This window comes from Cajanus cajan, chromosome 8 (assembly GCF_000230855.2).
Source record: "Cajanus cajan strain Asha chromosome 8, NIPB_CcT2T_4, whole genome shotgun sequence".
Lineage (NCBI taxonomy): Eukaryota > Viridiplantae > Streptophyta > Magnoliopsida > Fabales > Fabaceae > Cajanus > Cajanus cajan.
This window is the reverse complement of record NC_138524.1, coordinates 6,017,947-6,043,269: the sequence shown is the minus strand read 5'-3', so window position 1 is coordinate 6,043,269 and position 25,323 is coordinate 6,017,947. Positions and strand designations below refer to the sequence as shown.

The window sequence follows — 25,323 nt, the reverse complement described above, 5'->3', positions numbered from 1 at the left end:
ACTGCTTCTCCGCGTGTCAAACTCTCAATTTACAATTATATCCATCTAAAATATAAAATAAATCTAAAATAATAATATTTAGATATTTGAAACCAAAATCACTAAAGACCAAAATAGACATTTATTCATTATTAAATGCGATCATACTTCATATAGCATATAGCTTTTGTTATGCATAAGTAAAATATTTTGGACATGATTTTTCTTTGAATTAATAATTAAAGATAAATTTATTTTTATGTGATGTGATTTTTATTGGATATATATTATTTTGACACACAAAAACCAAATATAAGAACATTGAGTCAATTTTACCAAAAAAAATTTAGTTATAATTAAACATATTTGATAATATTTTTAAGAGAATAAATAAAGATAAAAAGTAAAATAATTTTTCTATAATATAAAATTAATTTATACATAAATTAATTTGTAAAAATTCTATATACCAAAAAGAATTCTAGTAGTTTTATCTTATTAATTTTTTTTAATTTTAGTTTTAACTCCACTTATGGAAAGTTTATTTCAAATATTTTCTTACATTTTACAAAATATTTATAAAAAGCTTCTTTGAACTAGCCGTTATTATTAAGATAGTTTTGAGATCGAGTCTATGAATAAGATCAATATGATTAAGAGTAAAAATTTTATTAAAATAACTAATTAGATTTCTCAATAATTGATTATGACAAAACTATAAATATTTTATATTAATAACTTGCTCGTAAACAAATACTCTATAATTTTATATCAATCAATTTATATCTTCAATATTAATGATTTTTATAAAATAATTATAATAAATATATATTTTAATACATAACATATCTTTTTATAAATATTAAATTAGTCACTATTTCATGTGATGGATTTTTTTTTTTTTTTGCATTATGCTATTGATAAAAATATGGTTAAAACCTTTATTTGGTCCCCGATAACATTTTTTGTTTGTTTTAATTTAGTCTCACTTTAATTTTTTGTCTCAATTTGGTCTTCAATAATTTAAATTATTGCAATTTGGGACTTCCGTCCAAATGATTTAAACGGAGTTAACTGTTGCCAACGTGGATGTCACGTGGACGCCAAATTTTATGAAAAAACCTGGAACCAGAACGGGCCGTTCTGAAACCAAAACGGGTGGTTCTAGATGCACTCTTAGTATGTTAATTTTGCATCCGAACCGGCCCATTCCAGGTGCAAAATTAACATATTAAGAGTGCAACCAGAACGGGCCGTTCTAGTTCTAGAATACCACACACGAATGGTCACTGATTATAGTTTACGGTTATGAATCGTGAAAGAAAAAAGACCCAAGGTACAAAGCATTTCAAACACTGAATTTGGTAATATTGTCAATGAAAATTGATAACTTCAATTGCTAAACAGTTGGGCTATACAATGTATCATTAAGGACAATGCAGTATATTACTAAAGACAATGATAGCAGATTTTATTTCATTGTTAGTCAAACTGGAGTGAACCATTTACTACAAATTGACACTATACAATCAAGGATTAAACAAAACGGTGTTTTCCATTGAGCGTTACCCGATCATTTCCTTTCTCAGTAATTTCTTTGAACTTTTTTAGTATATGTTATGTTCTAAATTTTTGTTTTCAGTTTCTGAATCATGTTTCTGTCTTTGAATTTATGATATGTTATGAATTTTTATTTTCAATTTTTGAATCACATTGCAGCATTTTTGTCAACGCATGCATGAAGTTGGCTTTCTGGAAAGGGCCGTTCTGAATCTAGAACGGCTCGTTCTGAATCCATAACGGCCCTTTCTAAAACCAGAACGGGGCGTTCTGGTTTCAGAACGGCTCTTTCTAATGCACTCATGATGTGTGAAATTTGCATTTGGAACGGCCCGTTCCGGTTGCAAAATTAACACATACCATGTGCAAGCAGAACGGTCTGTTCTGGTTTCAAAACGGGTCGTTCTGGTTCCAGGTGCATTCATGCAATTTGGCGTGTACCTATGCATCTACATGGCATCCACGTGGCATCTACGTGACTAATAGTTAACTTCGTTTAAATCATTTGGACGGAAATCCCAAATTGCAACGATTTAAATTATCGGGGACCAAATTGAGACAAAAAATTAAAGTGAGACTAAATTGAAACAAAAAAATGTTATCAGGAACCAAATAAAGGTTTTAACCTAAAAATATCTATCAGTTTCGTAAAAAAAATATTCTCTCAAAATTTTAACTACATCAAGATTATTCTTTTTAACATTATTTTTTTATTATCAAAATTAAAACTCAAATTTGAGACTTTAATATTTGAGAACACGTGATAAAAGCTTCATAAATTTTTTTTTTCCTATTTGCATTTTCTTTTTGGGCCACGATTAGAATTAGGATATTTTATCCCGAGACTTCTAGATATCATAAAAGTTTCAATCACTCAAGTGGGGATGGTATTAATTCTTAATCTAACATTTTTTAAACATAGATCTAAATTTTAATCAATTTATATTTTACAACTATATTTTAAATTTACAGTAAACTATTTAAATGTTAGTAAAAATATTTTTAAGTTCTGTTAATTTTAAAGATATTATCATTTAATTTAAAAAAAATGAAAAGAATAAAAAAATGTATAATATACAAATGAGTAAAAGGAAAAATATTTGTTTTTATCTTTTTTTTAAGGGATTTGATTTATCTATTAGAATTGTAAATGATGACACTATGATTTGAATCTAAAATAATGTGCGTACTACTCAAACTCTTCACTACTTCATAATAATTCTAAAAACTCAAACTCTTCACTACTTCATAATAATTCTAAAACGGAAATAATTTAAAAGTCATGATTGAATTTAAACAATATACAAGGGAATATATGATTTTAGTATATAAATTTATTTCTTATTTTACCCTTCTAATTACTTTCAATTAACTATTTACTCTCTTTAATTGTAAATGACCCACTATTTAAATTTTATTATTTCATTCTTAAACAAAATACGAAGTGATAGGAGTGCCTCTTTTGCATTATTATTAATTATTCATTATTATTGATTATTGATAATGTCAATTTGAGAGAGAAAAAATTACTATCTAGATCGAATAAAATTGTATATTCTAATGGTATAAAAAAAAATTATATATTCTAATGTATAATATAAGAGTAAATTCTTTTAAAAAATATTAAATTTTGATTAGTGTTAAAAAGTCCTGTTAATAATAATATTTAAAATTAAAACCATTTTGTTTGTCAAAAATAATTCTATTTATAAAATATTAATTTTGTAATTGAATTCTTTTACGCTCCATTTGGTTGACATAAATGACGTCAATATAGTGAAGAGAGCATGAAACTAGGAGTGAGAAATAACTTTACTTGTCTATTTCACATGAAAATTTCTGATGAGAAATGGGAAGAGGTGTGGATCCCATATACTTTTTATTTCTTTGTAATTTAGTAGAGAAATATGCGAGAAATGGTTATACAAATGTGTAAACCCACACATGACCTTATTGCCCCTCTTTGATGGTTGATCCCAAGGTTTTTAGACCCCATAATCAACTAAATTTTTGTTTAATCGATTATGAACATAAATATAATATGTAAAACGTCATCTCATAATCAATTGTAACTTTGTTTTATTCGATTATATATGTTACTTATTTAAATGTTATTTGTTGTATTCAAATATATTTGGTTTAAATGTTATTTGTTGTATTCAAATATATTTGGTTTGTATTTGATTGTGGCTGAATTTTATCCAATTGTACTTGATTTGTGTCAAATATGTCTGATTTGCATTCAAATGTCTATTATTGTTTATTTGAATACGAGTTTCACTATATTCCATTATAACAATTTTCATTCGATTATAAAAAATTAATCCTAGTAAATTAATTTTGAAATGATAAAATAATAACTAATCTTCATTTATAATTTGTTTTCCATTCATTCATTCAAACAAAACAACTTTATAATATTATTTTTCTTTTATTTCTTATCTATTTCTCTTAATCCAAACAAATTCATTTTTATTATATTTCTTACCTATTTTTATTTATTTATTTCTCTCTCTTCTATTTTTTCTTATTTTATTTCTTACCTATCTCTCCTCCTAGTTAAACACAATGTTAGAAAATCTTGAATATCATTATGAATTTTATAATTAATGAAAACTTGTAAAAATAATTAAGTTATTAATTTAATAAAATTTAAGATTAACATTTTTCTATTTACATGAGCTTGTTTTCATTTTTTGTTAATTATAGGCGTGCAGAGGAAAAAAAAAACCTTCAAATTTAGGTGGAAAATTGAATTGGTGTTTTTTTATTTCGGTAAAAATTACTATAACAATAAAAGTGTTCAAACTTCAAATCTAAAATACTCCCATGATTAATTTTCATGACTCTTAGATATTATTTAACAAACAGAAATTACGTATCATGTAAGTATAAATTAATCCTTATTTATCAAAGATTAAAATATTATACAAATCATGTTTATAAAAAATAAATAAATATTATATATAATACTCTAACTCCCGCTATCAAGTCAATATAATAATTCAATTGAGTTGTGGTTTAACTACGTAATAACAAATTTTTACGAGTATAAAAAAAAAATTATGCATAAAACTTGAATCACTTTAATTTAATTTTAAATTAAAATTTAATATTGTTTAAAATTATCAATAATTAAAAATAACTTTATATCACAATATAAATTATTTATTATAAATTTAAAATATGATTTATATAGTAAAAAGTATTTATCTATGACAAATTTCAATTACAATAATTTATATATGCAAAAAATATTTATTTATTATAAATCATATATATATATATATATATATATATATATATATATAATAATCTTCAACAAAAATATTTTTAAGGACTACTATTTAATTAAAGTGTTTTTAGTTATTTATCTTTTAGGATAGTGTTTCTTGATATTTTTTCATATAGCTTATAATTCATCATTATTATTTTCATTTCTAAATTAAATTTCAATTTTTTAAAAAGAATTAATCAATAGTTAAACAAAACTTTCATAAAATAAATTATTTAACATAGATATAAAACGTAATTTACATAATAAAATATTTACATATTACAAATCTTAATAATAATATAATTTTCATATTCAAAATATTTATTTATTTTAAAATTTAATTATACTAAATAAAAACTTACGATATGCACTGCACATAGCCACATATTAAATATGAGTTTTTGTAAAATAGTTGAAAACTGAGTGTTAGTAAGTACTGTTCTCTTTAAATCTCACTCTTTTAACATTTTTATTATTATTTACTTTAATTTATTAAAATTATAAATTTTGATGGATATCTCATTAACTGAAATTCATAAGTAACAAATTATATTCTACTGGTACTTATTTAATGAATCTCTTGACGAATCCTTAGCCATCAAGTGTGTTCCTTATCCGAACTAAACATGTATACGATACAAGAACAGAGGGAAACACAGTCTGGTCACCGATGAAGATGGCACAACCTACCGAAATCCAGAAGCCTATCAGATAGTAGAAGGGACAGACTCTTTCACAATCGTTACAGGGCAACTCGCATTTGTGGTCACATAACTGGTCACACTCCCCAGCAATACCCTTCAATCAAGCAATTAAATTAAACAGCATCAACAAATATTTAACAATGTTGATCAATACAATTTTATAATTTGTATGGTTCAATTCCTTAATGGAAAATTATGCATGGACACCACATGCTAGATAACACCTGGAGAGGGAAACAGAGAAGTGTAGCAATGACAGGTATAAGATGTTATAAGAAGAGAAAAATAGTGAGAACTGATAAGTGTTAATAGAGTGTAGGTTATGGTGTTCGTATATAACTGCCCATTTCCATGTTAAATTTATTTATTTACTTTTTGGTAAATTTTATTAAACTAGAGAATGTTTATTAAAGATAAAAATTGTATCCTTCCTCCTTTTCATCCAACACATCCATCCTGATCATTAAGTAATGTGAAATCCAATCAAGTCCCTCATCTTTGGAGGGGAATCAAGACTAACACTAAAACCAAAGCTTGAGGTAAGATGCAATTAACATGGGACAAAATGTTGTGTTGAAACATGTACTTATTATCTGTAGAATAGAGGGCTTCAGGATAAAAAGGAAAAGAAAGACCTTTGTATGGGGCCAAGGCCTCTGCTACCCATGACCAAAGAGTGAAGCTTCAAATCCCCAATAGATTCACAAATTTTGTCTCTTGCATCCCCCCAGTATAGCTTTGCCACCACAGTGACCTGTATTCAAGGCCAGTTCAGTCAAACTCAACACGGTGCAACTAAAATAACATCAATTAAATAAAACAAAAAACGTAAAAACCCAATCCAACAACACAGGATAAGGTAGTAAACTAGTAATCGGTAAAGGTAAAAAAACCTGTTTCTGCCTAGAAGCGGTGTCAAGTATGTCCAAGACCTCGGGATCAGTATCGACCTCATAATGGTGCATCACCTCCTTCTCACGAAACTCTGGCAACGGAATGAGAGCTTCGCCCACACACCCACATCATCACCGTAATGAGAATTGGAAGATCGAAGACGATAGAGGCAAAAAAAGAGGATTTTGTTGAAAAGGGCATAGTTAAAAGAAGGAGCTTACGTGAACCGGAGGTGGACCAGAGAGGGTTTCGGGATTTGCTAGCTTCGGAATGGTTGATGTGAATGATATAGAGTGTGTCACCGCTGCGGAGAAGATTGTCAAAAGCCCATTTGAGAGCGATTTTGCTTCCCTTGGAGAAGTCCAAGGCCACCCCAATATTCCTATCACTGCTCATCGTTTCCGATTCAATTGCTGAGTTCCACCAAACCCTCCAATCTGAGGTGGGGCCTTTATGGGGAACAATCCAATTTTGATGACGCGCTCTTCCCATCATGCCAAATGTCAAAATAAAATCCCAATTTCAGATTTTCTTTTTCTTCAAATATTAAATGTAATCATACTCCATACTCCATACAACTTTAATCCAAACAATTTTTATTTACATCTTTAATATTAATAATTTAAATTATAATAAATATACAAATTATATTTTGTTTTATAAACACTCAATTAGGATTTGATTTTTTTTCTCACAGATATCAAGTAATATGACTTTCGTTCCTTATTACAGTGCTGAAATAATTAATTTTCTAAGATTAAGAAAAGTTGGATTTTTATTTTATTTTATTAAGATCAGTAATATGTATTAAATTTTTATTTATTTCCAAAGTTTTTCCATTTTGAGAACAAAAAATGAAATAATTTGTATTTTAAAAAATATAAATTAAAAAAATTTCACTTGTTTTTTGAATTCAATATATACATTTAATAACGATATTTTGGTAATGGAAAAAAAATAATGTATGAAATATCAAACTAATTTAAAATTTTGGGTCTTATAATAAGAAGTGGATTACATATTATTAATCAATTTTTTTCACATATATCCATATTTGACCATAATTATTCTTACTACATAATTACTCTTGTTAAAAATATTAAATAAAAATGCTTCAAACTTAACATTTTAGTATTAAATATTTAAATATTTCTTAATGAGTGTAGAGAGAGATCTTGAGCATAAAGGGAAATTATAGCTGAAGAGGTAGTGTTTGTTTATCTATCTATTACACTAACATCTTACAACTTGGATTGAATGATTTAATTATTTTTAAAATATAAACTCCCACGAGTCCCCAATTAAGTGAATTGGTAGCAAACATGGCCTGCAAATTCATCTCTACTCCTTCCTAGTACTTTATGTAGGCATTTATAAGGGTTCTTATTAATTAATGCAAAACGAGGTTTTGGAAATTTAATAGTGGGGATCATATTAATTAATTATTAATTAATGCGGTACATAACTCATAAGTTAAGGACTTGTCCTAACGTTTTGCAAATAAATTAATAAGTTATTTTTAAATTATTCATTGCAGTGCATTTTATTTTTTTAAAAAGTTTAATTGAGTTGAATCTTAAAAACTTATTAAAGTCAAAACAATTATTAAGGCTCTATGAAAATTTATATAGATATTTATAAATTAGGAATCAACAAAATTTTCAGATTCAACAAATCAAATTCATACTTTAAAAATATGAGTCAGCAAAAAAATCTAGGCTACATTTTAATACTATTGAAGTAGGGGAAGTTTAACTAAAGGCAACAAATGGCAGGTAAGAGGCACAGGTGGTTTAAAGTAGAGTCCAACTAATAAAAGGCAGCCAATTTGGGCTTGAAACTTGAAATTAAGGTCTCCTCCGATCAGAACATCCAACAGACACTATCCTCGTACCATTCTTGGCCTTCCCTGTTCCAAAACACACACTAATTGCTTCCCTTATGAAAGTAATGATCGCCGGTGACAACCATAATTGCGCGCAACTCATTAAAGCTCAACCTCACCTATCTCATCATTACCATTCATCATCATCATCCTCATCCTCATCCTCCGAGGCTTTTATCATACCTATTCCCCCTCACACTCCACACACCATAGATATGCTTCAAGACCACACCAACTTCCATTTCTCACCCATTGCTTCTCATCATTTGGACTCGGTAAATTTCTTTATTTCTCACCCATTGCTTCTCATCACTTCCACTCCAAACATTTTTATTCATTTTTTTAGTGCTTTAAATTTAACATGAATTTTATCATAATCCTTTAAATTTAAAGTCCCTATTTTTAATTTTTATCATCAAATTTTTAATGAATTTCTGAAATAATGAAGCACAAGATTTGTTACTGATAGTTATATTATTGTATCTTATGACTAAAGCAAAATTTTTAAAATTATAGAAACTAAAAAATGGATTTTAATAAAAAATATATATTTATTCTAAATTTTTTAATTTGTCTTTTTTTTTTTTTTTGTAATTTTATGCTATTGTGTTATTTTTTTTAGCTTATCTAGTTTTTAGCTCTTACTTGTTTCTTGTGCTGAAGCTATGGGACTCAATTCAGCGGAACAATGAAGGTTCTTCTCAGGAACCATGGCCTAAAAGCCATGACTTTTGTTGGGACAAAACTTACGACGTGATGGAGATGTTAGAGAAGATGAATCATAACGAAAGGAACAGTTCCAAATTCCGTCCTCGTTCTGAGATCCAAAGGTTGGAGACCTCAAAGGTTGGAGTCTGCTCTCTCCTTCAGGAACAAATTCGAGCTATGCATGTGAGATAACAGTAACATTGTCATGGCACCCTTTGTATATTTCTTTTGAAATTCTCTTATGATATAAAATTAATTTATGCACTTATTTTTCATACTCAAACATATTATATATAAAAAATGAACCATACATATATTTTCCAACAACATCGTTTTCACTTGTAACTTGTTTGTTTCCTCGTTATAGTTGTCTCGGGTGATGCAAGAGCAGATTCTGTCTCAGAAGCAGAAACTAACAGCATATAGAGGGAAAAATCTATCACAGCAATTGCAGAAGAAAGGTAAAGGGGTTGATGTTGGGTGTGATAACAGGAGGACTCGTCCACCATGGCACGCTCATTCACACCAGCAAGCTGGTTCAAGAGGCACTTCTTGTGGGACTGGTGTTTTCTTGCCACGTGGCGAAACAAGTGGCCCATCCGAGTCAAGTAAGAGATCTGGTAGTGTTTCAGTCGCTTCGTGTTTTGGGTCATTATTTCATATATTCTTCACTGTACCTCATTTCATATATTGTTTGTTCGCTGGTCCTCGACTTAGGTGATTCCTGACGTGGAATCTCAACCATACCTCATTTCATATGTTGTGACCGAGTGCTTCGTTTAACCAAATATTCTTCACTGTTTCAACCGGAATTTTCTCTAATTTATCCATCTTCTATGTGGTTCACATGTTTGACACTTTCGGTTTTGTCTTTTGGCTGAAATGAGATGTCAATATATCATGAAAGATATTTTTTGACACATAAAAGTAAACAGTAGGGACCAATTTTGAATCCTCAAATGACACTTTGCTTCTGAATCATGTGTTTTTGTTGTACACCTTTCATCGAATTAATGCTTTGTGATTTGATTAGGTAAAGGTTGCTCCAAGGTTCTTATACCCGCTAGAGTAGTACAGGCTTTGCAGCTCCACTTTGAGCAAATGGCTGTCACCTCCGGACCCAAAGTTGGTGGCTTCCCTCCCTTACATGGTACTACAATGATCAACACTCTTTTGGAGAAAAAACAGTTATACTTGGCTTCATCTTTGATTTAATTGTGTTTTAATTTCATATTCACGTAAATCACAGTTATTGATCAACATTTATAGTTGACTTTAATTAATCAACTGTGAGAATATTAAATGTTACAACAACCAGACTATATTATTTATTACTATTATTATTATTCAATTTTTTTTCAATTATTGCAAGTCTTATAAGTAAAGTGGGGAAGAATTAGGTTGTTCGATTTTGCTTTTGAAAACTGGTGCAGTTTGCACATTAAAATCCAAAAATATAGTGGCAACAACTGGTGAGTTTGTATTTTGTTGTAATGTTTGCAGATGTTTTAGTGAGTAACAGGGATGGCATGTATTCACTACAAAAGCGCGAATCACGGAACAAACTAGCACATATCCAGAATGAGATGAATCTGCCACGAGAGTGGACCTATTGAAGTCAACTGTGGAGAGACGTGCATTTTCAATTTTAACTCATTCATGATATATAGTAATGCTGTCTTGGCAGTTTCTGTCACGAAAGAAAGAAAGGTTCAATCAAGAGGAATAAAGAAAATGAACCCCTAGTTTTCATACTTCAGGCTGGATCAATGTATGGGGAATTCTTTTACATAGATTGTATGATGACTCGATAATGTTATATTATGGATTACAAATATAATTTTGTTTTGGGCTTCTTTTCTCCCTTAATTTGGGGATAAGTGTAATACTCTACTATATAGTTCTCAGTCATCGGGGTTCATACAGGAAAAAGCAATAAAATCTTGTATAAAAAACACTACTAGAAATATACAAGTTTTAATTCTTTTATATTTTCGTATTCAAATATTTTACTTCTCTTCTTGAATCTTCAAAAAATATGGAAATTTTTTTTAATTATTATTGTTAATAAAATATATTTTAACGTAAACAAATTTTTAAAAGTAAAACACACAAAGTCACAAATATTAATATTTTATTTAACGTAATTAATTCAATATAATTTTCAAAATATATGGCAAAGCATTTTTAAAAATAGTATTATTTATTTTATTCATTAAATATTATATTTATTAGATACAATATGTTTATTAAATTAAAAATATAATATATATTAGTAAATATATTACTTTACATATCAACTATATACATTTAGGATATATTATTTAAGTAAAATATTCAAAAGATACAAAAATTAATATAATATCTAATGTTATTGACATAATATTTTATAAACATGTGAATACACAATTTTTTTTATAATATTATTTAACACACTTATTAAAATATTGTAAATAAAAATGTTGACTTGGTACTTATTTTAGTCTCTAAAGGAACAAAGATCTTTAAAAAAGAAGACTATTGAGAAAGAGAGGAAGGAGAAGATTAAAAGCCTTTAATGATTTTAAGAGAAAGAAAAGTTGAATCAAAATTTAGGTACTTGATTATAAAGAAGTTAATTTTTTAATGTCAATTATGATGTTTTTGTTGTTTACTTCAGCTAACTTTTATTTATTTATTGGTATTTAATGTTATGAGAATGATACACTTGAGGTTGTAATTTTTATTTCTAACTTGTCTTTTGTAATTTTTACTCATAAAAAAAGGTAATTTCTTCACAATTTATTTGACGATTGATATCATTATAAGTATGGTCTCTCCATTAATGAAAAAAGTGTTGTGGGTGTTAGTCCCTACTTTTGTAAAAAAAATGAAAAATAAAAAAGAGTTATTAAAATAGTATAACATGTTAGGAAAATTATTTTTTACAAAAATAATTTATATTAAAAAAATAAAATTGATATTAGTCACTTATGTTCCTAAAAAATAATTATAAAAAATTATGGACAAGTTGGGCAACCTAATTGGTATGCAGCCCATGAGAACTTAAGTTCGGGCTACAAAATTGTTAGCCTACAATTAAATTGGGCTATCCTAATAATCTATTTGCATGTTGTGGGCTGATTTGAATTGACAGTTTCATCGAGGAAGTGTAATTGAAACATGTAAAAAGAGGAAGAGACGTAATCTTACCACGATGGATTTCATTCTTGTGTTGGAGAATACAATTGTGCACCATAATTTATTTATTTTTTATTATTGAGCATTAGAACACGCAGGTGCACAAGATCTTAATATATGATCAATTTATATACTATCATCTCGATTAAAAACAGCTGCCCATGCTCTCCACCATCTTCTCAACAAATTGCCAATCGAGACCATCATTTTTCCAGTTCGTGATCCAAATATGAAAAATGGTAATAATTGTAGAGCATCACATTTTAGAGTTTTTTTTGGTCGTGCGAGGATGGAATTGGGGTTCACTGCTTGATGTTGAGAGAAGTGAGGGTGATGATGTTGTCTTGGCGGGGGGAGTTTTTGTGTCTTTGACAACAATTAAGGGAAGAGGGTGGTGTGTGATGAGTGTGAGCATGTAAAATACTGGTGGCAGTGGTGGCTTCAGGTCCAGGATGGAGGAGTAGGGAGAGGGGAACAAAGAGACAGGAAATTAAAAAAAAGGAGATAAATTTTGTTGCAATGCTGAATCTGATAGGAAAACAAAATCTAGCGGTTCATATTTGTTGTCAACTGTGAACCACAGTGTTTTTGGCATTTAGAATTTATCTTCGATAGTGGACAAAAGATTGAGAAAATATTGGTAACATATTCTTTTAAATATATTTTTATTAATTAAATTTTATTAAAAATACAAAATTTAATATATCTTATATCTTATTTAATAATTTTTTTATTTTATAATTTTTAATAAATTTTAACTAATAAAAATGTATATTTTAAGAAAAGTGTTAGAAAATATGTTAGTTACATTTCTCAAAGATTAATATTTCCTCTGTTCACTATTATAAGCAATTTTTTTTAAATATAAGTAAATTTTTATTACTTTTATCTTAATTAATGATTAATGATACTCTTCTTAAAATATTCTTTCTTTAATGTAATATATTTCAATTACATTATTTATATATATATATTTATAACAAAGATAATTTAAAAAAAAAAAAGTTATAAAATTAGTAAAATGTAATACAAATAATTAATTTATTTAATATAAAAATAGTTATTTTACTTATAATACATAACAAATGAATTATATTTCATGTTCATTGTATGGAACTTATTTAATGGGATCATTCAACTAATTAACCCATTAGTAATAAGAAATAATGTATCAATAAAAGATATTAAATGTAAAATTAAATGTTATAAAAATGTAATAAATAGGCGACTGTTGGATGATTCATCGTGTTGTTATTATAAGTGGAATAGTTACATACGCAACTATATGAGTTGAAAGCTCGATCATAAATGAGTTCTTTGTTATCAATTTGCACCCAAAAAAAATTACTATGGGTTGAGATACATTGTACTTTCAACCAATTGAAAAAAATTAATATTATAATTTTTCGATTACTTGTAAAATTTGTTTTTTATGTTCTTTTTATTATGTTTTTTAAGAATGAAACATATTTTTAATCTTTAAATTTTTTAAACTTTTGTTTTTAATCATTCAACAAATTGTTTACAAACTTTTATTCAAACAAAATAAAGACTAAATAAAACTTGAATTTAGAATAACTAGCATGGTTGAAACACATAGAAAAAGGGAATTCAAATTCATCCCAGCGCAAATCCAAAGATATATATTTGTCTTCTTCGTCCATTCCCGGAACAAACAACTATTCCAGATTCCTCCTAATTTGGCGCAAAGCCAACATTACTAACCACAAATCGTCTAGAATTTAACCCAATTTGACATCGAATATAAAATATGACGCAACTGTCACTAGTAATTAAAAAAGGGCGAAAATAATTAACAAGAAAGTGGGGGAAGATCAAAGCCCAAATCTTGGGTGGGTTTGTTAAAAGCGACGGCAGAGAGAAAAAAGCCCAAGGCGTGGCCCAGGAGGGCGGCCAGGAAGACACCGCCGTTGAAGGACATGAGCGCCAGCATGACCAAATAAGCGAGGCCCACTCTGAGGACGTGCAAGACCGTTTTAAAGAGACCGGCGAGCACGTGGTTTGAACCGGGTTTGATGAACCGGGTTGAGGAGATCAACTCGACCAGAAGCGCCATCACGAAGACAAAGACGAGGGCCACCGCGTACATGCCGGTTCTGCCCCCGGGCCACTTGTGGAACAGAATCTCCGTGTCTTTCCCCCAGAAGAACGTCATGTGCATCATCATCTTATCATGCATCATCATGCCCATGCCCATGCTCATGCTGCTGTTAGATGATGATGATGATGATGAAGGCGCCGCTGGTTGCATCCCCCCCATCCCCATGCCCTGCATGTGCCCATCCATGGGTGTGGGTTGAAACTTGAAACTCTGGGAGATCTCTAGGCAGTGATAGGTTTTGGATAAGTGTGTTTGGGTGAAGCAATTAAATGAGTGTAGGCTGTAGCTGTATGGGATCGTACGATGCTAGTAGTATAGTACTACATTACCTAATAAGGGAACATTATTTACATTTTGTACTCTACAATTGCTATTACACAAAAATACATTACCTTCAGTTTATTTTATATTATTTTTTTGTGTTGAATTGAAATAAATGAAATATTAAATAATTTTTAATTTAAGTAAACAATCTATAAGTTTTTGTAAAAACTCTATATTGTAGTCTAATTAAAAATGATTATGTATAATATTTTCTTTTATCGGTTAGTCGTGTAATTATTTTCTAAAATTAATATACAAAAATTAAAATTTTTAAAATCTTATAAAAATTTGTAAATTTTCTTTCTAAAATTATTTTTTAGATTTTTAAAATTTAATGTTTATATAAAAACTATCAATTGCAATAACTATATTAAAAGTTATCTTTGAAATGATTTAATGTTGACTATAGGATTGAAATTTAAAAGATTGATAAAAAAAGTATTAATTTGAATAGAATTAAACTCAATTTTTTAAGCAAGGTTTCGAGTAGTTTAAGTATTATGATGATTAATTCGAAAAGAAAAAATATAGTCAATTTTTTTCGTATAAATTAATCATCAACAAAGTCATTATATATTTAATATCAATAACAAATATATATTTTTTAAAATATTTTAATTACAAATATTTTTTTAAAAAAGAATTTCATAACACATTTAATGAAAATACAAATTTGAATGTTGTTATTGATTATTTTAATTAAAAATCAACATTAAAAATAAATAAGAATGTTTTGTTAAACTAAGGTATCTCTATTTCTCACTTATTTTTTGCTGATGATATTTTACTATTTGTTAAGGCTAAGCCCTCCCAGGTGCGGTTTATGGTTGATTTGTTAGAGCGTTTCTCCGCAGTTTCAAGTTTGCATTTTAATCCTGAAAAATCTAAAGGTCACGTATCGGCTGGTGTACCATCTCAAGTAAAGCATAATTTAGTAGATATTACTCATATTCGGTTAACAGGTAATCTAGGAAGGTATTTGGGCTGTCGCGTGGTGCATGGTAGGGTGACGTCGGCTCATTTTGATTACATTATCGACAAGGTATCACAACGACTAGCTTCTTGGAGGGGAAAACTGTTAAATCGAGCTGGTAGGGTAACATTGGTTAACTCCGTTGTGGCTGCTATTCCTTCTTATACGATGCAGTTTCAGTGGTTGCCGCAAACAATTTATGATGCGCTTGATAGGGAGGCACGTCAGTTTATCTAGAGTGGGGATGGTACACGTAAGCTCCACCTTGCACGTTGGGATATAGTTACGAGAGCACGACGGCATGGTGGTCTAGGTGTCCGGATTGCTCGTTTACAAAACATAGCTCTTATGGGAAAGTTATTATGGGATGTGGGTCATCGTGAGGACAAGATATGGGTGCAGTTCGTTCTAAATAAATACCCTGGTGCTACGTTATAACATCGCCTAGATGTGAAAGGTTATAATTTTTGGAGTGCTTTAGCCAAGACCTATACTCAATTGCATGATGGTTTTCAACTACAGCAGGGTGCCGGACACGTGCGGTTCTGGTATGATGTTTGGTTGGGCAACTCGGCACTTTGTTTAGATGTCCCTTATGTGCATTTTCGAGATGTGAATCTTCAGGTATGTGAGGTATTGCAACAGGGGAAGTGGAACTTGAACATTCTTCATACCCCTATCCCTGATACTTTACGTCAACGTATTGAAGGGCTTAGCATGACCCTTCATCATTCCTTACCGGATGTTTGGGTCTGGAACGGAGCATTGTCAGGGAGATATATGGCTTATGAGGGGTATGAGTGGCTATTGGCACAGGAGGATGGCATCCATGACTCGGTGTGGGGTTGGATTTGGCGGCTCAAGATACCAGAGAATCTAAAATTCTTTTTGTGGCAGCTAGCCCATGAGTGCATCCCTTCTGCTCAGTTTCTCGTCTCACGTCACATGGATTTAGACACCTTGTGTCAATGTTGTCATAGAACAGTTGAGGATCCATTTCATATTTTCTTTGGTTGTGATGTAACTGTGTCGCTACATGGTATGAAGTTGGCATGGAGAGCTAACTTTCGCAATATACTTTGTGTTTCTGATTCGTTACTGGCAGTCAATTTGGTGTTGGGATCATTGGATGTGTTGCATAAGTATGCTCCTATCATTGCTCACATTAAGGAGTTACTACAACAATCTTGGAGTGTTTGTGTTTGCCATTCTCTTCGAGAAGGAAACCAAAGTGCAGATTTTTTGTCAAAATTAGGGCCAAATTGTGGTGTTGACCTAGTAGTTTTGGATACCATGCCTGAGGGTTTACACCCGTTTGTGACGGCGGATGCAGCTGGAACAGTGTTCCGTAGGATGTAATCTTCCTTTTTTCTGTTTGTTTTCTTAGCTTTGGCTTACTAAAAAAAAACTAAGGTATCTCTTAGTTAAAAGTTAGTAACTAATCTTTTAAGATGATTATTGAGATCCATTTACCCTATTAGAGGGGAAGAGAGTGAAGTACATTGATTTTTAAAATCTATTATAAAGCTGATATTTTTTAATAAATATTTTTTCATATGTATAAATCAAAAAATAAATTATTGACTACATACTTAAGAGATAAAACTATTTATCAACCATAGCATTTAAAACTAAGGTAGTAATATTTTATTTTTAATATAAATTTAATATTTAAAAAATAATGATAATGATTTCTCTCGTATTTGATTTTCACATATCATGATATAAAAAAAAAAAAAATTCCTTTAACATTTTTCAAATTTGATTTAGTTTTTTAAAATTATTTTTATTCTTCTAATTTGAAAATACTTCACTTTCAAATCTCAAAACATCTTTTGTGATTGTTTATAATGGTCGCTAAATCTTAATTATAATTATTATTAATATAAAAACTTTGAAGCGAATTACTTTTATATTAAAAGATAAAAATAAGATTTTTTAAGACTGGAACTGAATTTATAATTTAAGTAAAAAATAAAAACATATTATATTTTGAAAACATTGTTTTATATCTCTTTTTTTAAAATGTACAATAATTTATTCGTAAATTTATTATCATTTTGAAAATCATCACATTTTTATTGACATCATTATTAGAATCATTCTATTTTAAATATGAAAAAAGAAACAAACATAAATTCATCCATAATATAATTATATAAAAATTTTAAACAGACAGTGATTAACGAATATTTTTCAATTTTAAACACTTTCGTCGATATATATATATATATATATATTATTTTTCTCCTTTAAAAAAATATTATTTATTATACTTATATTTTTTTTTTCATAAATATCATATGGTTGAAATATATCCATCAATCAATTTTGAATTGAAGAGATAATTTATTGTGAAAAAGATATTGCCAAATTTTAATTCAACGAAAATGGCACGTCTAATTAAAATGTAAAACATGAATTTTGATTGGACAATGTTGCGGTGATACTAGGTCACTCTATTCACGAAAGAAGAAGAAAAGAAGAGTAACTAGCGGTCAAAATCACATAACCTTTCGCCGTGTGGACTTGGAACGGCCAACGCTACTAATATGCCAAAAGAGGTTCCAATCTTGTGCACCAATTATGATATACAAGCATATTTTTATAAGCAGAGACAAAATAATAATGATGTTTTTTATATTATACATTTAATGAGTTTTTTTAAGATGAATTGAATCTCAAGACTTGTTTTATGAACTTTTTATTTCTGCAATTCAGGCAGTTGGTAAATACTAATAGCCCTGTTCTTTAAACAGGTTGATAAAACTTTAATTATTAACCAATTATAAATAAAAGGTAAAGTTATTTTCAAGTGAATTGGAATCTTTTCCATTTCTTTATCTCTATTTCTTATCTATTTATATAATTTTAAATATATAAATAACATTAAATATTAATTATAAAAAATTGATCGATATTTTATGTTAGGATTATTTTGTCAATTTTTTTATGGGGATATATTATCAAGAGAGGAGTTATATTTATTTGTTTATAGGAATATTAGAGATATTTATGCTCTCAACTCCACAATAATAACATATTGTCTACTTTAGAATGTATGTGTTTTTATAAATTCTTATTTCTCTTCTTATTTTAAGGATGCAAGACTTGATTTGTATTCTAACAATTTATACACTCAAAATTATAAAATAAAATAAAAATGGACAAGAAATGAAGAGGATTCAAACCCTTTTCAAGTACTTCAATTCTTTAAAAAAACAGAAAAAAAAATGTATTAATAATATAAGATACTTTTACATAATTATTCAATAATAAACTATCTTATAAGATATTTTGTAACTTTTTATAATAATTATAAAAAAAGTTACATTAATAACAATTTCTAATTGGTTAATTAGTTAAAAAATTTTACATTGATAATGTATATAGCCATTAAACTCATATAAATATAATACTTGATCTATTTTTTATTATAATTTAAAAACATTAATTTCACGTATATTAAGAAAATTAGTTATTTATATTAAAGTTTTATATTTTTATCATATTTTTTTTAAAATTATCCTTATTATAAATAATAAAATAAATTATTACAACTGTAAAGTCATATATTAAAAAAAGATATTTTTGGGGAAAGTAATATTTAATAAAAAAATTAAAATCATTTTTTTATAATATATTAAATAACTAAAATGTTCAATTAAAATTTAAGCAAACAAATTACATAACTGTAATAAAATACTCAAAAAATTAAAAATACATTATTTAAGATGAAATTAAAAAATATTTTTTAGGACACGAAATTCTCTTTTTTTTTATTTATTAAATACAAAATTTTCCATTTTAAATAAGGAGGGGTTATATTTTAGGATACTTTTTGCGATCAGAACGATTTTTTCTCTTAATCATACCAAACTTATTTTTTTATTTATATTTTAATTTTTTAATTATCTGTCCCTTTAAATATATATATATATATTTTATATAATTGTGTTAATGATATTCCTATAAAATATTCATTGAGTTTTCGTGTAGTTAAACTTTGATGGTCAGTTTAATAATTATTATAATAACTACTTATGAATAATAAATTATAATTAATTGAAAATATAAAATAATTTACACTGATAATGAATAAAAATCAAAATTTTCCTGAAAATAAATCAGGGTTAATATCACTGAAACCCAAACTTGCAATAAACGCATTACCCTCTTTTCTATTTTCATTGCATTCTATTCCAACTTCACCATTAAGTTAGTTCACTTCTTCCCAGTGGTTTCACTTCTTGGCGATTTTATTTCTCATGATACGTAAAGCTTTATTTTATAAAGTGGCCTAATTACATTACTGTCAAGTGATCTCCAAAGATTTACGTTCATGCAAATGATAGGTAAGGCAATTTGAGTAAGAATTTAATATTAAGTCATGAGCTTGACTTGACTTGAAGTCAGACAAGAACTAATCTTAGGTGTTGTTTTTTGGTTTGAGGTTGTCACGTCCTTTGTGGCATAGGAATTAAAACATTCATGACTTGCGTTAGTGGCTACACTGAGAATGCATGATTCATACTACTTCCAGATACCTGATAGGAGAATAGCATCAGAAATAAAATTGTTGAAAAATATTCACAAGACAAACAAGATAGGGACTGTACGCTAAAACTTGATAGTTAAGTGAAATCAAAGGGAGAAAAATAAGGTAAATTGAGATGATTTATTGTTTAACATGACAAGAGACTATAAATAACAAAAGCACGTACCTCATGTTAAAATCATTTCAAAGAAAAGTTATGTAATGATGAAAAATAGGGATAAGTAAAAATGAAGTTTTGGATTGGGTTTATTCTCTTTTTTTTTTTTTTTTTTTAATATTCTTATTTAATCTTAATTTTTTTTCAATTATTTATTTAAATCTGAACTCAACCAGTTAATATTTCAAATGTATATAGGAGATTAGACTGGATCAACTGAATTTTTTTATTGTTTGGTAAGGTTAACATGATGTTTTAATATGATATATCAATATTAATAATAATATTATTATTATGTATAATTAAATTATAGAATAAAATATAGATAAAAATTAAATTAAGATATATTTTATCATATTTATTTGAACATAAATAATATTATTATAAAATATAATATTATGTTATTTAAAATATTATTTATTGAATGAAATAAATTTATTATTAATTTACAGTTGTAAAAAAATATTTTTAAAAGAATATAAAACATTAAACAAATTAGGAAGATTCCGTGCAATTTTTTTGGAGTTGGGTCAGGTTATTAGCCCTTCGGATCTTGCTCGGCCCAAGTACAAATAGCCATACTTGTCCCACGATCTTTATGCACAGGCTGAGAGGAACAATTGTCTGCAAATTAAAAATCTTACTTTGGTATCGGTTGATAGATAATTTACATGAATTTTGAATTTGATAAGCCATTTTAATTTATTTAAATTTATTTGATTAATTTATAAACTTATTTAATAAATAGATATTTTATCTTCGACAAATTAATAGAAGATTTTGGATTTAAATGTGTTTTTAATATTGTTACAAAATGAATAAGTTTTTATTTTAGTTTTCATAATGTTTTCAATAATAGAAAATCTATTTAGTATTGTGTGTACACTATGCATAAGTGTTCATTCTTTTCCTCCAATAAGATCTAGGTGGTTGTGTAACATATACATCTTCCTCAAGTAGACCATTTAAGAAAGTAGACTTCATATCTATCTGAAACAAGGTATATAAGTTGAATAAAGTCTTATATGACTTGAAACCAACCCTAAAGCCTGGAATAAGTTGATTGATTCTTTTATGTTGAAGTATCATTTTTAGAAATGTCTAGTTGAGCATCGTGTGTATGTGAAGTTTTAAAATGGTGTGAATTTGTTACTGATGTGCATCTATGTAGATGATTTACTAATAACAAGAAATGACCTCATTGGGATTGAGCATTTTAATACTCTATTGATGTTTGAATTTGTAATGATAGATTTGGGCAAGCTGACATACTTTTTGGGAATGGAGTTTGTAAAAACCTACAAAGAAATTGTGCTTCATCAACAAAAATATGCTACTGAGGTTTTGAGAAAGTTTAATATAGAAGATTGTAATGTTGCAACAACTCTGTAATGCCTCGAACCTGCTTCTTCTCTTTCTTCCCTTACTCACATCATTTTCTGAAAATTCCTAGACACTCTTCCACTCTCATTCTAGGTGCTGAGCCATTGTAGAAGAAGGAGGTCCAAGCTCCCGCGGGTGAATTTGTAGTTTCATCCCCTGCCTTCTCTGTGTTTCTTTTCGTTCCTCAAAGATTTCAAAATTTCAGGTTAGGGAAGCTTCGCATCTTGTTAATTTGGACCAATTTCAAGTAGAATGAAGTGTTGAACGCATTTTTATTTAAATGAAACTCTGTGTGTGCAGATTAATTTGGGGTTTTGAGTTAAAAAGGTTGGGTTTTTGTTGTTTGAAAGAAAAAGAGATGATTGATTTGAGTAAGTGGTTGCATGTAACTGTTCTTGTGTTTTAGGTGTTGTTTATTAAAGGTATTACTGCATTCTTGAAGTTGCATGTGTTGGGTTACCTTAGAGTTTCAGGTATTGACGAAATTTTCAAAAATGGTGAAGAACCTGTGGGTTTTCTGTCATCAATGGTTGAGCCCTTTGGGGGTAGCTTGCAAGGGGAGCATCCCCTGGAGGCAAAGGGCTGAGCCATTGGGAACGACTGAGCTCTTTGAGAAACGGCCCTTTGGGGGCCGCGAGCCAAGGGAGAATTCTAGGAGGTAAAGTGTTGAGCGCTTGGGAAGCGCTGAGTGCTTTGAAGGCGCTAAGTACTTTGGAGGCGCTGAGCGATTTTTTTCTTTCAGAATTTGATTTTGTAGTCTTCATAAAAGTTGTAGCCTTTGATCTTAGCTTTCCAATGGAGTTGGAATCACCCAAAAAGGAGGTCTATAACTTTAGATATGGATGTTTTAGTGAACAGGGGTCAAGCTGTCAGCATTAGTTATAGCTGTTGCGGTTTTTGTAAGTTTTGACAAAGTAGATGATGGAATTAGGAGTTGATGTCTTCATAAGAGTTTTAGGAAATCTTCTTATCTTTCATGTGATATAAGTATGAGCATGATAAGAGTAATATAACTTCATATATGCTATTTTATGTGAAGGATGCCATTTCACAATAAGTGATTTGGTTAAGTTGAAAGTTGTTTTGGGTGCTTAGGTTGATTTATGTTGTTTATTTGTGCAAGTTGGCATGATAGATAAATTTTAAACATGTTGTTTGATTTTTATTTTGTGTTGAATATGTTGTATGTCGTTGAGGTTGTTTATAACGTTGTAAAGTTGCTAAGTTGCCTGATGAAGATGAGTTGAGTAGTTGTTAGCTTAAGTTGTTTATATGTTGTGTATTTGATGAAACTAAGTTGTTTACATGTTGTTTATTTTTGAATTATTAATAAGTCGAGATGTATAAGTTTAAGTAGTTTATTGTTGTAAAATTGTTAAGTTACATTGAGTTGAATTAAAGTTATAAGATGACTGTTGTTGTAAAGCTGAATGAAGGATCTCTATAGTTGTGAAGTCGTAAAGTTGACATTGTGATGACTATAGTTGCTCAAGTTATTTATTCAAGTTGATATTATGATGCTTATTGTTGTAAAGTTGTATAAAGATGTCTATTATTGTAAAATTGTAAAGTTAGGGACACATGGTGAAGATATATATCCTATGTTGAGATACATAGTACTAAGGTGATAAGTTAAAAGTTATTTTAAAGTTGAATCCCTTAGTACTATGTGGGTGACATGGAAGTAGTCGATCCATGTCATGGTTGAATGACCAATTGGAGTAAGGTATCTAGTTAGAGATGTAGTTTTTAACTAGGTATTGGAGGGTGTGTGATACTTGGAGGGTAGTGAGTGGGTTAACTCCATATGTGGATTGGTGATGCAAGCCAAGGCTGTGGTAGGCCCATACCCAAACCCTTATGCCTTGACAGTAGTACTAGACCTCCGAGTCTAAGTGGCACACCTGAGCAATCACCTATTATTGTCTATACCAGATTCTTTTTGGAGTTCCTAACGATGCCCTATACCTGACCTGGTTTTCAGAGTTTCTAACGATGCCCTATACCAGACCTAGTTGAGATAGGTCAAACGTTGGATTTGGTAATGTTTATGCCACCTAGACTGCTCAATCTCAGTCGTAGGTGATCTCCTAGTTGTATATGCGTGATGACGCATTAGTTGATGTTGCATGTGTTATTGCATTCAAGTTGTATATAATGTTGTATGAATGAGATGATAGTTGAACTATTGTGATAAAAATTGTGTGGTTGTGCTGTGATGATGAGTTGTTGATCACTGGGACTAGAGGAGAAATTTTCAAAGTTGCTCATCCCATCGTACGAATTGAGATAGTTGTGGTGCTCTAAGAGCCCAATTTATTGAAAAACCCTCCTTGGGAAGTTGTCCCTTGGAGTGGATGATGTGTTATTCTCCTCTAGGACTTACTTGGTCTCGTGTGTGGGCAAGGTCGAGGCACACGTGTATGAAGCAACCACGGTATAAGAGTCGGCTGAACTATACCAATTACAAGTGGCCAATTTGAGTAAAGTACAATGTGTTGAAAATGTTGTTGCTATTAGATGATGTTTTATATCTATTGTTGTATGTATTGTGTTGCTTCAAGGTGAAAGTTGAATTCTATTGTTGTTTATTATATGTTGAAACTATTTTTTTATGATTATTATTGTGAGCTTACCCTAGCATGTTTTTTCTTTGTGGTTGGGACTACGATGTCCATACCATTGTATGCGAGCATATTAGGTTAGATGTTCTTTTGGACTAGGTGGCCTTTCTTTTGATTGAGACTCAAGAGGAGAACTGACATTTTATTTAGTTGATTAGTAGCATTCGACTACCTAGTTTTTGTTTAGGATATTATGCCCTACTTTCAATTATATATATTATGAGACTTTTTAGTTGTGTATTCTCATTGTATATATAATTGTTTAGTGGTGATATTTTATTTTATGCATGTATCTTAACGCTATAGACAGTGTGAGACCTGGCGAGTCGTTACATAACTCCAGCAGAGATAAATATAAAAGTTGAAGAATTAAATGAAAAAGAGGATGTAGACAATACTTTGTACAAACAAATGGTTGGATCATTGAGGTATCTCTACAATAATAGACCTGATATTTGCTTTTCAATTGGACTGATTAGTAGATTTATGAATAATTCAAAGAAGGTGCACTTACTTGTTGCCAAAAGAGTATTGAGGTACATAAAAGGAACACTAAATTTTGGAGCGTTATTTCCAAATAAAAACCAACAACAAGTTAACTTGTTAGGTTACTTAGATTCAGATTAGTGTGGAGACAGGAGTGATAGAAGGAGCATCAGTGGGTACCTATTCAAATTCTTAGGTGCACCAATCTCTTTGTGTTTTAAGAAGCAAACAATTGTGGCATTATCATCTTGAGGTTGAGTATATTGTTGGTTGTTATGCATCTTGTCAAACTATTTGGCTTGATTCAGTTTTAAAGGAAATGACAGTAGATGTTGAAAGACCTATACGACTGCTAATTGATAAACAATCATGTATCACATGGAAGAAGTAAGCATATAGAAACTAGATTTCATTTTATAAGGGAGTAGGTTAACAATGGAAGGCTGAAACTAGTATATTGCCCTATTGAATTACAAGTTGTTGATGTATTAACTAAATCTCTGAAGAGA

General features: G+C 29.2%; 4 protein-coding genes across 6 annotated transcripts; 2 read left to right on the top strand and 2 right to left on the bottom strand.

Moving 5' to 3' along the window:
• Window positions 1-5,338: 5,338 nt before the first annotated feature.
• On the bottom strand, window positions 5,339-6,921 carry LOC109790326 (universal stress protein PHOS34). The gene is made up of 4 exons (XM_020349460.3): window positions 6,636-6,921; window positions 6,414-6,523; window positions 6,156-6,274; window positions 5,339-5,614 (listed from the first exon to the last, which is right to left on the bottom strand). The coding sequence occupies exons 1-4, from the start codon at window positions 6,907-6,909 to the stop codon at window positions 5,524-5,526; spliced, it is 594 nt and encodes a 197-aa protein (XP_020205049.2). The 5' UTR covers window positions 6,910-6,921; the 3' UTR covers window positions 5,339-5,523.
• Window positions 6,922-8,180: 1,259 nt separating this feature from the next.
• LOC109790333 (uncharacterized) lies at window positions 8,181-10,861 on the top strand. Of its 3 annotated transcripts, none has more exons than XM_020349470.3 (5): window positions 8,181-8,574; window positions 8,963-9,145; window positions 9,375-9,627; window positions 10,041-10,157; window positions 10,511-10,861. In XM_020349470.3, exons 1-5 carry the CDS (start codon window positions 8,356-8,358, stop codon window positions 10,621-10,623), a joined length of 885 nt encoding a protein of 294 aa, XP_020205059.1. In that variant the 5' UTR covers window positions 8,181-8,355; the 3' UTR covers window positions 10,624-10,861. The 3 variants fall into 3 exon arrangements, with proteins under 3 accessions (XP_020205059.1, XP_020205058.1, XP_020205057.1); XM_020349469.3 differs by having other exon boundaries at window positions 8,184-8,574; window positions 8,963-9,190; window positions 9,375-9,615; XM_020349468.3 differs by having other exon boundaries at window positions 8,184-8,574; window positions 8,963-9,190.
• Window positions 10,862-13,774: 2,913 nt separating this feature from the next.
• Window positions 13,775-14,632, bottom strand: LOC109790331 (copper transporter 6). Its single transcript, XM_020349466.3, has one exon. It carries the CDS (start codon window positions 14,493-14,495, stop codon window positions 14,001-14,003), a length of 495 nt encoding a protein of 164 aa, XP_020205055.2. The 5' UTR covers window positions 14,496-14,632; the 3' UTR covers window positions 13,775-14,000.
• An 824-nt stretch (window positions 14,633-15,456) lies between these two features.
• LOC109790318 (putative ribonuclease H protein At1g65750) lies at window positions 15,457-22,290 on the top strand. The gene is made up of 4 exons (XM_083062499.1): window positions 15,457-15,829; window positions 16,088-16,954; window positions 21,574-21,662; window positions 22,111-22,290. Exons 1-4 carry the CDS (start codon window positions 15,457-15,459, stop codon window positions 22,288-22,290), a joined length of 1,509 nt encoding a protein of 502 aa, XP_082918625.1.
• The last annotated feature ends 3,033 nt before the right edge of the window (window positions 22,291-25,323 follow it).